The sequence below is a fragment of the Manihot esculenta genome, chromosome 14, assembly GCF_001659605.2.
Source record: "Manihot esculenta cultivar AM560-2 chromosome 14, M.esculenta_v8, whole genome shotgun sequence".
Lineage (NCBI taxonomy): Eukaryota > Viridiplantae > Streptophyta > Magnoliopsida > Malpighiales > Euphorbiaceae > Manihot > Manihot esculenta.
Genome location: NC_035174.2, coordinates 22,707,615 through 22,720,798, shown reverse-complemented (window position 1 = coordinate 22,720,798; position 13,184 = coordinate 22,707,615). Strand labels below are relative to the sequence as shown.

General features: G+C 34.1%; 2 protein-coding genes across 2 annotated transcripts; one reads left to right on the top strand and one right to left on the bottom strand.

Annotated features, from left to right (window-relative positions):
* Positions 1–171: 171 nt before the first annotated feature.
* On the bottom strand, positions 172–2,106 carry LOC110600141 (serine/threonine-protein phosphatase 7 long form homolog). The gene is made up of 4 exons (XM_021736898.2): positions 1,806–2,106; positions 1,629–1,716; positions 1,144–1,542; positions 172–1,062 (listed from the first exon to the last, which is right to left on the bottom strand). The coding sequence occupies exons 1-4, from the start codon at positions 2,030–2,032 to the stop codon at positions 457–459; spliced, it is 1,320 nt and encodes a 439-aa protein (XP_021592590.2). The 5' UTR covers positions 2,033–2,106; the 3' UTR covers positions 172–456.
* Positions 2,107–8,699: 6,593 nt separating this feature from the next.
* LOC110600142 (histidine-containing phosphotransfer protein 1) lies at positions 8,700–12,904 on the top strand. The gene is made up of 6 exons (XM_043950338.1): positions 8,700–9,523; positions 9,799–9,929; positions 10,036–10,104; positions 11,945–12,016; positions 12,384–12,456; positions 12,649–12,904. The coding sequence occupies exons 1-6, from the start codon at positions 9,464–9,466 to the stop codon at positions 12,706–12,708; spliced, it is 465 nt and encodes a 154-aa protein (XP_043806273.1). The 5' UTR covers positions 8,700–9,463; the 3' UTR covers positions 12,709–12,904.
* The last annotated feature ends 280 nt before the right edge of the window (positions 12,905–13,184 follow it).

Here is a 13,184-nt window from a genome sequence, read left to right as displayed (position 1 = left end):
AAAATTATGTATTTATAACATTATAATTATATTTATTTAAATATAATATCATATATTTTATATTTATTCATAGAATTTATTATTTTTATTAGAATTATATTTATAAATAAAAAAAAATATTTAAGAATCATAAAAATTAAAAAAAAAAACATATAAATAATTAAAATTATAGAATGTAATAAAAATAAAACAATATAATTACAAATGATAAAATATAAAAAAATAATGCTAATTATGTCCCAAATGTCCTCCCGTGCCACATGGACGTCCCCTTCGTTCATGTGGACGTCGAGTTCTATATGGCCGACGGTCACCACTTGTACCCTCACCTTCAGTAGCAGCAGGATTAATATTAAGATCAGGAGCTACCAAGCTCAGATCTCGTGTTGCAGTATAATGCGATGGTAAATAGATATCATCAGATGCAAAAGTGGAGTACTGCTGGCCCGATGTGTACTATACAAAATTGCCAGAGAATGGTTGTGTGCCTAGGCTAGATGAAGGAATATCCACAGAATGTCTAGCCGAAAATGCATTAATGGAGCTACTATGTCGTGCAAAAGCATCAAAGGTACTACCTATCGGGGTCTGCATCTGAAATGGATTATCTTGAATACCAACCTGCTGGAAGGACCACTGTGTTGGGGTTATATGAGGTGGTGGCATATAACTACCATGTGTCCACGTAGTATATTGTGATCCACCTTCTTGTGGAACACTAGGTCCTGCTGAAGACTGTCCAATCTCACCAAATGATCGATGAGTGTGGAATGAAACGGGTACCGGAATGATGACATTTGCCAGGACAGTAGTATGTACATCGGGATCAGCTTGTTGGCGAGAGCTACGTCTACGCCTAGGCCTCCTCGGCGGGTCAACAGGCTCTTCAGGGTCATCTGGCATAGGTTGCGCTCGAGGTGCTGGCTGTGGTGGAGGTATCTCTGTTATTCGTTTCTCTTCTTCCATGGCATAGAACATTGCTGTTGTTTGTCTTTCAATAAGATCTGTGCCCGGATTAGGAAACTGTCGATTAATTAAATGTATATTCTCGATACCATCCTCCTGTTGGCAAAACAAAAATTAAACATTGATATGTTTAAAAAAAATAAACATATGTAAATATAATGAATAATTAAATATTACCACAGTGCCAATAGCTGCACCACGATGCGATATCCATCGACGAGAAACTCGTCTATACCATTCGAGGTACTCGGAATGATAATGTAGTGGCCCATGTAATGGTGCTGCTTCAACCAACCTTTGCCATCTATCTTCCCAAATGGCAATCCAATGTGCATGAATTGTAATCCAATTACTGTCGGATGATAATAGAGATGTGTTATGAAGATCAGCTGGCTGGCGTGGTGAATGTGGTATTGGTTGTTGCATCTCGAATTGGCGCAACACTCTATCAAGTTGATGCCGTTCTACCACGTGGAAGCATATCAAGGGAACCACTGCTCTCCAAATGTCACGTCCTTGCGTGCAATATAATGGCAATGATGCAAGGAGTTCATCGGAATATGGCTCCCATACCATCTGAAATGAAAAAAATATATATATTTATTAGAAATTTGTTAGAAATATCATAGTAATCGAAGTACATTCCATAATTCGTATTATACCTCTGGGTCACCCATTCTGTCAAATTTATAGCGTATTTCTATCAAGACATGTGTTACGACTTGAGTGATACGTCGTACATTACTCCACCTAAAAATATTATTAAAAAATACAAGAATTTAATATAAATGCGTAACATGCAAATCATAATAATGTCATAATAAGCATAACATACTAACCGACTTCCCAGTGGAGCATCATTATGTGGGTCTCGTATATTTATAGATGGTGATATTGAAATAAATCGTTCCCATGCCCATATCTGCAGGATGTGTAGAGCTCCACCTAATTGAGACACGCTCGGATCAGTGGCCCGACAAAGTTCTCGATATAACCAGGCAAGACAAGCTGAACCCCAACTATACATGCTTGCTCTATGTAAATTAGCAATTAGAGGCAGAAACATTAGGTTCACCCTACTAGGATTCCTATCAGTAAATAAGGAACCACCAATGATCCGCAGAATGTAAGCACGGGCATATCTCTAGACCACTTCTTCATCAGCATCATCTGGTAGCTCATTAAAATTTTCGACTAACCAACTTAATGGCAACGAGCTACCCCGCATAATATTAGCGGGAGGTACGAGTCCTAAAGTATCTTGACAGTACATCATCCAATTGATAATAGAATTACCTACAACAACATCTCCATCAATAGGTAGGCCGGAAATAACACCGATGTCCTGGAGAGTAATTGTACACTCTCCCACTGGCATCATAAATGTGTGTGTTTCAGGACGCCATCTCTCAACCAGTGATGTAATTAAATGATGATCCAGTGAAAAGTAGCCTAATCTGACAGCACCATAGAATCTAGAAATTTTGAGATAGGCTTCAATACGGGGGTGAAAATCCTGCTTCAAAACACTCGCTGATCGTCTACAAAGTAGTGGCTCATTTTCAATCTCCTCATTCCAAACCGACTGTGATCTATGAGACTGCTGTTGTGTCAATAAAGACTGGTCAAGAGGGCCCGGACTCGTGTAATCACGATAATTTTGTCTGCCCGTCATGTCTGTCAAATAAAATGTGAATAAATATGTCATAATTGATGATAATTTTCATTAATAACATAAGTACGAGTAACATGCAATTTTATCAGAGAAGTCACATGCAATGAATAATCCAAATTATAAGCTCACAGAAGCTGAGATAAGAAATATAATGAATAATCCAAATTATGCATCTGATGAAGAGATGTCTGATGAAGAGTAATTGTTATCTACTGTCACATTTTAATACTTGTGGTGGCAACTAATTGTATTGTTATGTTATTTACAATTAGATGTGTTATAATTTTAATATGCGGACTGTATGTGCTATGTATTACTATGTTATGTACAGTAAATGTATTATGATCAATAATTTTTTCTTACTTAACAAAAGAAAGGTACTAAATATCTTTTTCCACTTTAATATTTTACAAACCATTCTACTATTTTACAAAAGAAAATGTGAATCGTGGAGTGGTGAAAACTTGCCTTGATTGTTTCCTATCAGGAGACAAATTGGAAGTGAGGCATTATAATGGAAAAATGAAACCATGTGATGAAGTTGTGGAGATGGCCTATAAGCTATTGGAAAAGGGGTTCGGCCAATATGATTTAGTTGTAAACAACTATGAGCATTTCGCAACCTTTTGTAAGATAGGAGACCCCAGTAGCGCACAAGTCGGCGTTTTCGTAGGGATCGGTAATTTAGCTCCTGGTACTCCATTCCAGTTGTTTAGTGCTTACCATTTGATTCGGAAGTGGACATTCCGCAGATAGATTTGTTTAAGTTTGAATCTCTCGGAACAATTCTCTACAAGAATGAAGATGCTCCAGCTTCAAAACTCTTAAAATACTGTCTGAGAAAACAATGAGAGCCTAATATTGTTAATTATATGCTTCCTCATCTCATCAGCCTTAAATAAAGAGAGGAGTTGATGAGAAAAAAAATAAAATAAAGTTAGAGAGATTTCTGCATTGGATTCTCGGCTTTCAGAGGTGCAAGGCTATTAATATATCTACAATAAAACCAAGCAGATTTCAAACAGTAAACGCTGCAAGAGATTGCAATTCAATTTTAACATGTCTATCGGATGATAATTGTAACAATTGAAAAAAATAGTAGAATGGTTTGTAAAATGTTAAAGTGGAAAAAGATATTTAGTACCTTTCTTTTGTTAAGTAAGAAAAAATTATTGATCATAATACATTTACTGTACATAACATAGTAATACATAGCACATACAGTCCGCATATTAAAATTATAACACATCTAATTGTAAATAACATAACAATACAATTAGTTGCCACCACAAGTATTAAAATGTGACAGTAGATAACAGTTACTCTTCATCAGAAATCTCTTCATCAGATGCATAATTTGGATTATTCATTATATTTCTTATCTCAGCTTCTGTGAGCTTATAATTTGGATTATTCATTGCATGTGACTTCTCTGATAAAATTGCATGTTACTCGTACTTATGTTATTAATGAAAATTATCATCAATTATGACATATTTATTCACATTTTATTTGACAGACATGACGGGCAGACAAAATTATCGTGATTACACGAGTCCGGGCCCTCTTGACCAGTCTTTATTGACACAACAGCAGTCTCATAGATCACAGTCGGTTTGGAATGAGGAGATTGAAAATGAGCCACTACTTTGTAGACGATCAGCGAGTGTTTTGAAGCAGGATTTTCACCCCCGTATTGAAGCCTATCTCAAAATTTCTAGATTCTATGGTGCTGTCAGATTAGGCTACTTTTCACTGGATCATCATTTAATTACATCACTGGTTGAGAGATGGCGTCCTGAAACACACACATTTATGATGCCAGTGGGAGAGTGTACAATTACTCTCCAGGACATCGGTGTTATTTCCGGCCTACCTATTGATGGAGATGTTGTTGTAGGTAATTCTATTACCAATTGGATGATGTACTGTCAAGACACTTTAGGACTCGTACCTCCCGCTAATATTATGCGGGGTAGCTCGTTGCCATTAAGTTGGTTAGTCGAAAATTTTAATGAGCTACCAGATGATGCTGAAGAAGTGGTCCAGAGATATGCCCGTGCTTACATTCTGCAGATCATTGGTGGTTCCTTATTTACTGATAGGAATCCTAGTAGGGTGAACCTAATGTTTCTGCCTCTAATTGCTAATTTACATAGAGCAAGCATGTATAGTTGGGGTTCAGCTTGTCTTGCCTGGTTATATCGAGAACTTTGTCGGGCCACTGATCCGAGCGTGTCTCAATTAGGTGGAGCTCTACACATCCTGCAGATATGGGCATGGGAACGATTTATTTCAATATCACCATCTATAAATATACGAGACCCACATAATGATACTCCACTGGGAAGTCGGTTAGTATGTTATGCTTATTATGACATTATTATGATTTGCATGTTACGCATTTATATTAAATTCTTGTATTTTTTAATAATATTTTCAGGTGGAGTAATGTACGACGTATCACTCAAGTCGTAACACATGTCTTGATAGAAATACGCTATAAATTTGACAGAATGGGTGACCCAGAGGTATAATACGAATTATGGAATGTACTTCGATTACTATGATATTTCTAACAAATTTCTAATAAATATATATATTTTTTTCATTTCAGATGGTATGGGAGCCATATTCCGATGAACTCCTTGCATCATTGCCATTATATTGCACGCAAGAACGTGACATTTGGAGAGCAGTGGTTCCCTTGATATGCTTCCACGTGGTAGAATGACATCAACCTGATAGAGTGTTGCGCCAATTTGGGATGCAACAACCAATACCACATTCACCACGCCAGCCAGCTGATCTTCATAACACATCTCTATTATCATCCGACAGTAATTGGATTACAATTCATGCACATTGGATTGCCATTTGGGAAGATAGATGGCAAAGGTTGGTTGAAGCAGCACCATTACATGGGCCACTATATTATCATTCCGAGTACCTCGAATGGTATAGACGAGTTTCTCGTCGATGGATATCGCATCGTGGTGCAGCTATTGACACTGTGGTAATATTTAATTATTGATTATATTTACATATGTTTATTTTTCTTAAACATATCAATGTTTAATTTTTGTTTTGCCAACAGGAGGATGGTATCGAGAATATACATTTAATTAATCGACAGTTTCCTAATTCGGGCACAGATCTTATTGAAAGACAAACAACAACAATGTTCTATGCCATGGAAGAAGAGAAACGAATAACAGAGATACCTCCACCACAGCCAGCACCTCGAGCGCAACCTATGCCAGATGACCCTGAAGAGCCTGTTGACCCGCCGAGGAGGCCTAGGCGTAGACGTAGCTCTCGCCAACAAGCTGATCCCGATGTACATACTACTGTCCCGGCAAATGTCATCATTCCGGCACCCGTTTCATTCCACACTCATCGATCATTTGGTGAGATTGGACAGTCTTCAGCAGGACCTAGTGTTCCACAAGAAGGTGGATCACAATATACTACGTGGACACATGGTAGTTATATGCCACCACCTCATATAACCCCAATACAGTGGTCCTTCCAGCAGGTTGGTATTCAAGATAATCCATTTCAGATGCAGACCCCGATAGGTAGTACCTTTGATGCTTTTGCACGACATAGTAGCTCCATTAATGCATTTTCGGCTAGACATTCTGTGGATATTCCTTCATCTAGCCTAGGCACACAACCATTCTCTGGCAATTTTGTACAGTACACATCGGGCCAGCAGTACTCCACTTTTGCATCTGATGATATCTATTTACCATCGCATTATACTGCAACACGAGATCCGAGCTCGGTAGCTCCTGATCTTAATATTAATCCTGCTGCTACTGAAGGTGAGGGTACAAGTGGTGATCGTCGGCTATATAGAACTCGACGTCACATGAACGAAGGGGACGTCCATGTGGCACGGGAGGACATTTGGGACATGATTAGCATTATTTTTTTTTATTTTATCATTTGTAATTATATTGTTTTATTTTTATTACATTCTATAATTTTAATTATTTATATGTTTTTTTTTTAATTTTTATGATTCTTAAATATTTTTTTTATTTATTTATAAATATAATTCTAATAAAAATAATAAATTCTATGAATAAATATAAAATATATGATATTATATTTAAATAAATATAATTATAATGTTATAAATATATAATTTTAATTATTAAAATAAATTTTTATATGATCATTATTATATTAAATTTTAATTATATTAAATAATTAATAATAATATAATTTTTATAATTATTTATAAATTTCATATATAAATAAATAATTACAATTAGTATAATATATTTAATATAAACTCTATTACCGCACTTTAAACGTGCGGTAATACGTAAAATGATATTACCGCACTTTTAAAGTGCGTTAATACGTAAATTGAATTATTCATTTAATTATTAAAAATTATAGAAATTTTCAATTATTGCAAAATTTAATATTTTACCGCACTTTTGAAGTGCTGTAGAATTTTTAATATATTTTTTTTAATAATTAAAAATTCTACCGCACTTCAAAATTCTACCGCACTTCAAAAGTGCGGTAGAATTTTTTTTATTTAAAAAAAATTATAATTCTGGTTCAACGGCTCTCTACTGCATTTTATAAGTGCGGTAAAGCTTACCGCACTTATAAAATGCGGTAGAGTACCGATTCACCCTGATCCGGGAAATATTTTCTCGCGGACCAGGGTTTAAAAAATATTCTTTTTTTTAACTTTATTTTACAAAAAGCCCGAGAAAGTTGCCATTTTCAAGTCTCAGATTGTTCCTCTGAGGCTATCTTGCCCCTCTTTACCTGCCTGACCTTTATGGTGAATGTGTGAGATATTTCCTCTGTTCCTGCACACAACCGGTGGTCTGACCTTTATGATATTATTCATGAATGTACATTTTATAAACATGTATTTCTGGTATCTTCACTCAATCTTCTGCCTTAATTTATGCGTCCGAGTTTCTTTTCTTCTACTGTAAACAATTTTGAGAAAAAGAGTTAAAGAAACATTGGAGTCATTGTCATTCTGTTTTCTTTGATCATATTTTCTTGAATCATGTAACCTGAGCCATATGAACATTCCTGATTTTATTTCATTTGAATTTGGCGTGCATTATCTGCACAAAGCCTCAAAAATTCTTGATGGACTCATCATCATCTACTTGTCTTAGGATTAAGATTAAATTAGGATATAGCTAAATTTACTGTGGAACAACTCAACATGTGTTGCAGATTCTAGTCCCTTGGACTCTTTTCCACATTTGGAAACATATTTATTAGCCCATTTTCTATTCTCAATCTTCCTTTTTTCCATTTTACATCAACAAAACTAAATTCCTAATACCACAAAACTATTTCTGAATCAGTGGTACACTTTTGGCCCCTTCTCATAGTGGACCTCAGAGTTTAGGTTGCTGTGTTCTTGTGGCACAGATTTTTGCATTAGCATACAAGGAATCTAATTGTTCAAATAAAAGAATGAGGGTCTGCTAGCATTTTAATTTACATATTTTAATTATAAAATTTTAAAACAATAAAATTGTTTTTTAACATATAAAAATGATTTTTATTAAAAAAAGTTTTAAATAAAATTTTGATTTCTCAGCTACAGTTTTTTTTAAGGAATTATGGAAATGATTATATAAGGTACCACGAATAAATTTCAAAGAATTGTATTTTTCTTCTGCAGCTGCTAATTTGTTTAAAGAATATTGTTAGTTAATGAATTTTAATTTAATGGTACTATTTTTTATTTAAATGTTATGGGGTTTTATTATTAAATTTTAATTGTGATTAAATAAAAAAGGTATTATATTAAATGTAATATCTATTAGTATTAATTGAAATATGTGCCCTTAAATTGAAAAAAAAAATTAAAAGGAATTATTATTTCATCTGTCCAATAAAGATAAATTTGTTTTTTTTATTTGTCTTACATTTCAGACATTTTTCTTTTGGAGATAATAATTTATTAATTAGCTCTTTAATATATTATTATTTGATGTTTATTAAAAAAATAAAATTCATTAATTTTAAAAATAAATTAATAATTAAATAATATTAGTAGAATATATATTAGAAAAAATAATATAAATTTATTGTTTTAATTACATTAACTATATCTTTCCTAATTCATGTAGAAAAAGAAAAAGTACTATGAATGGTAATCAAACTAAAATTATTTAGTTCGTGCAATTTGACTGGGATTTAAATACAAGATTAGATTAATCCAGACTAAATATCACTAAAGCTGTTTTTTTTTTTTCTTTTTTGTCTGAAATAAAGCAAAGCTGATGAGATAAATATTAAAAGAGAGACAACTAAGCGACTTTGGTGCGCTTAAAAACTTACCAAACAAAGCCAAAAGGGATAAGCATGGCTTAAGACAGTTTCTATTGTGAATAAACACTTGGAGACAGTCGATGGAGGACACCACGGAGGAGCGTGGAGAGGCGCGTGAAGTTGTAAAGGTGTTTGTTTGTTGATTGCCCAGTCATATCGTAGCTGTTGTTGGTAAGTAGTAACTGCTCTCATAAACACATTTCCACGTAGAGCGCAGTGCAGGTTTCACTGCCAAAGTTGGCACTCACTGCCAGTTTAGATTTGATTTATCCCAAACTGCCTCTTTGTTGTCTTTCTTTCTTTCTTTTTTTGTTCTCTTACTTTGCATATATATATATATACGGCTCTCTCCCATTGCAAGAATTCATCTATGGTTAGTGTGGGTGAGAGTTGGAGAGCTGATAAATTTCAGGTGCTCTCTGCTTTCTGGATTTTGCCTTGTTATTTTTTTTTTTTTCCATTTTTGCTTTTGAGAATAACATCATGGTGGGAATTGAACTCAGGCAAGAACAGAGGAACTGTGTTAGGAGCATGAAAGAGCAGGTAACCCTTTGGTTATTACATATATATATATATATATGATTTGTGGTTTTGTTTTTATTCCTTTTTTATTGTACATTGTTGTGGAGCTAGGGAAAATGAGGAGACTAATGATTTTGTATTTGTTTGGTTGGTAAGAAAGCCTTGATTTTCCTGGAAACACCAAAGGAAAAGGGGAATAAAACCCTTATGTTAATTAATATACATGCCTGGAATTATTTGTTATGATGGGTTTTGGATTTTTGATTTATTATGTTATTGTTTTTTCTTCTTTGCAGGGAATATTGGATGATCACTTTGATCATGTTCTTGATTTACGAAGTACAGACAATCCTCGCTTTGTTGTTGAAGTGATATCCATGTTCCTGAATGATGCTGAAAACTGTGTAGCAGAGTTGAACCGATGCCTGTATTCCTTTTAAATAATCTTTTTAGTTTCTCAGTTAATGTTATTTAGTTTTCCATTGTATTTATATGTTGTTAATCAGGTGGAATGATCTTTCTTAAATCATCAGGAATCAGCCTGTTGTTAACTATGCTCGAGTTATCAACTATGCTCACCAGCTTAAAGGCTGTAGCTCTAGGTAACGTCTTTACCTTCTCAATATTAAATTCACTTGCATTTAATCAAAGCAATCTCCTTCTTATATGTTTAGATTTTGGTACTATTCGGTGAGTATGTTCATAACCATGAAGACTCCATTATTTAAGAATCTTTATTGCAAGGGAAATTCTTACAAGTATCCCTTACACATACACTCAACTAATAAATAAATGATAAATAAGCCAAAATTATGGTAGGTTTCAAATTTAATCACGTTCTATTGATCAAGTGCACATATAACGCGTGCACGTATGAAGGGTGCATGTAAGAAATTTCCTTATTGCATATGATGTATATGAGTGTGGATTGTATTGTCAAGGAACTAGAAAAAAAGAGCTTAAAAGGGTTCATTTTTCATTTACGCGGTCTAAAATGATTGAAAGGATTTAAGGATGTTCCAAGTAGTTTGTTTAAGATGCAAGAGAACAAAGAGTACTTTCAGAATTTAATGTGCACAAATACACTTGCATTATTTTCTGTGCATTCATATCCTTGAACGCTAGCTAGAAAGGAAAGTGCGTACATTCGCGAGGCTTATGGCGCGTATCGAACTGCTAGGAGCAACATATAAATGATTGTTAGTTAGAGTTTTCCTATCTGGATCTACCTGTATGAGATCAAGGAAGATTGATTATGTGCCACCTGCTACATATACACATACCTATTTATATCACGAGAGAACCTTAGGAGAGCTGCCGACTCCAACTATTGTCCATGTTCATTCCATATTAGATTTGACATCAAAGAGTGGCTTTAAGAATTCAGTGTGCATAAATACACTTGCATTATCTATTGTGTAATCAAATTATTGGAAGCTAGCTAGATAGAAAAGCACGCGCATTCGCGTGTCTTATGGCGCGTGTCTAACTGCTAGAAGCAACACATAAATGATTGTTAGTCAGAGTTTCCTTATCTAGATCTACCTGCATGAGATCAAGGAAGATTGATTATGTAATACCTGCTACATATATACATACCTATTTATATCATGACAGAACCCAAGGAGAGTTGCAGACTCTAAATATTGTCCATGTTCAATCTATATTAGATCCAACCAACTGCCTATCTTGCCTCTACATCCGTGACAACCCATCTCTGTCTCAGTAGAGTCAGAGTATCTTTGGTTAGGTTTTGTTATTTTTCAGGAACTGCTTTTTAATGATCATTAGACTCTGCTACATATACACATACCTATTGATCCTTACGGTCTGTCTGAGCTAAGTATGCTTAATGAGTAATATATTGTAACAATTTAACATTCACTATGGATTGTAATAGTTATTTGAATTCCACAAGATACATATCTGTGTCTATCTAAATGGCAGCTGTTAGCTGTCTTTCCTTCTATTGAACTTTCTTTCCACTGAACTACAACTACCTGCAATTTTTTCAACTCTCATTTGACATACACATATCTGATGAATCCTTTTCTGTTCCTCTTATATATGATGAATATTCTTGTTGCTTTCTTCTACTGATCAATAGTATTTCGGCATATGTTTTGGTATTAACATGACTTGTATCTTCATTTAGATGTTTATTTTCTGGCAAACTGTGAGCATAACACAGTATGCGCTGTAAAAACTTGATATTTACTTATTTGCTTTAATTTCTATTATATTTTCATTAAAACTAAAGGAGACAAAAAATAATCAGTGTATGTACAAATTCGTCTTAAAGCTACACTATAAGCTAACCTCAAGGTCATATGTCAACATAAATAATAAATATGCCACTCACTGACTTGACGCTCTTCATCATACTATTTCAGAAACTATAGATTGAATTCTAAATCTTAACATCTGCATTTGGGGTTGCAGCATTGGTGCCCGCCAGGTGAACCTTACATGTCGTGAGCTTCGAAATGCTAGTGATGCTATGGATCAAGACGGGTAAAAAGCATCTCCTTTTTGTCATTGATTCAATGAGATTACAATCAAACATATTTACATAATATTATTGTATACAATTTGCTTACTGTTACAGCTAGCTCATTACATAAATGCCATAATTTCTAATGGAAGAACTAGCTTCCTACTCACTTCTACAATAGTGTTCAAGATAGTGATTGCAATTTTTGGTGATTCTTATTCAACTCTATGCATGATTATGGTTGTTAACTCTTCTTTAAGCTTTAAATGAACTGGAATTATAATGCATTAGAGAGTAATCTCTAGTCTTATGTCACTTATAACAGAAAAATTATTACATAGGACACGTTGTATATATAACGGTTATAATGGGTTGTCGTTCTTTTAGGTGCTTTGAGGCTTTCAACAAGCTGAACAATGCATTCCAGGTTCTGAAGAACAACTTAAATGCAATTACCCAGGTAGATCTTCCTCCATAATTCAGGCCTTTCAACACTTTTCCAGGTGCCTTAAGATCAAATGAACCACCAAGGATTTAAGCTTCTTTTTCTCTTTCTTTTTTTCTTTTTCTTCTAATGTTCCTTATAATACACCAATTTTATATCCTTCATTTGCATTGTCCATATTGTTAATCATACTGTAATTGAATGCAGATAGAAAGGCACATCATGGCTAATGAGAGCAGGAGACGCCGCCGCCTCCTCCGTCCATAGGGTGGTGGTTTAGCTATGCCAGTTCAGGTACTCAGGAGAAAATCTGAGTTGGCTTTAAAAATATATGCTATTATCATGTAAATAAGAGTTCATTAGAACTCAAAGTTCTGCCCGTTTTAAGACTGCTTTTGTTCTATGTTTGTGTGTTTGAGTTTCAACCTTTTAATATCAAAGTACTGCTTTATGTTCAGTGTTCTATTAGTTGTTCTTTGATAAATTTCAAAATTAAATTTCAATTGGTAAAAGAAATAACTTTCAATCTTGATATTTTTCATTTTTCATAAACAAAGCTTAGATACGAAGCATCTGCACAGTTGGATTTAGGATAAATAATAATAACTGAAAGTAGATATTTAAATTAAAGAAAATAAATATCTAAAATTGAATCAGTTAATCCAAAAATATTATATCACGATTACTGCCTATAAAACTTATTGTCAGTAAAAGTCAATATAGGGTTATTACTTGAGCTATAT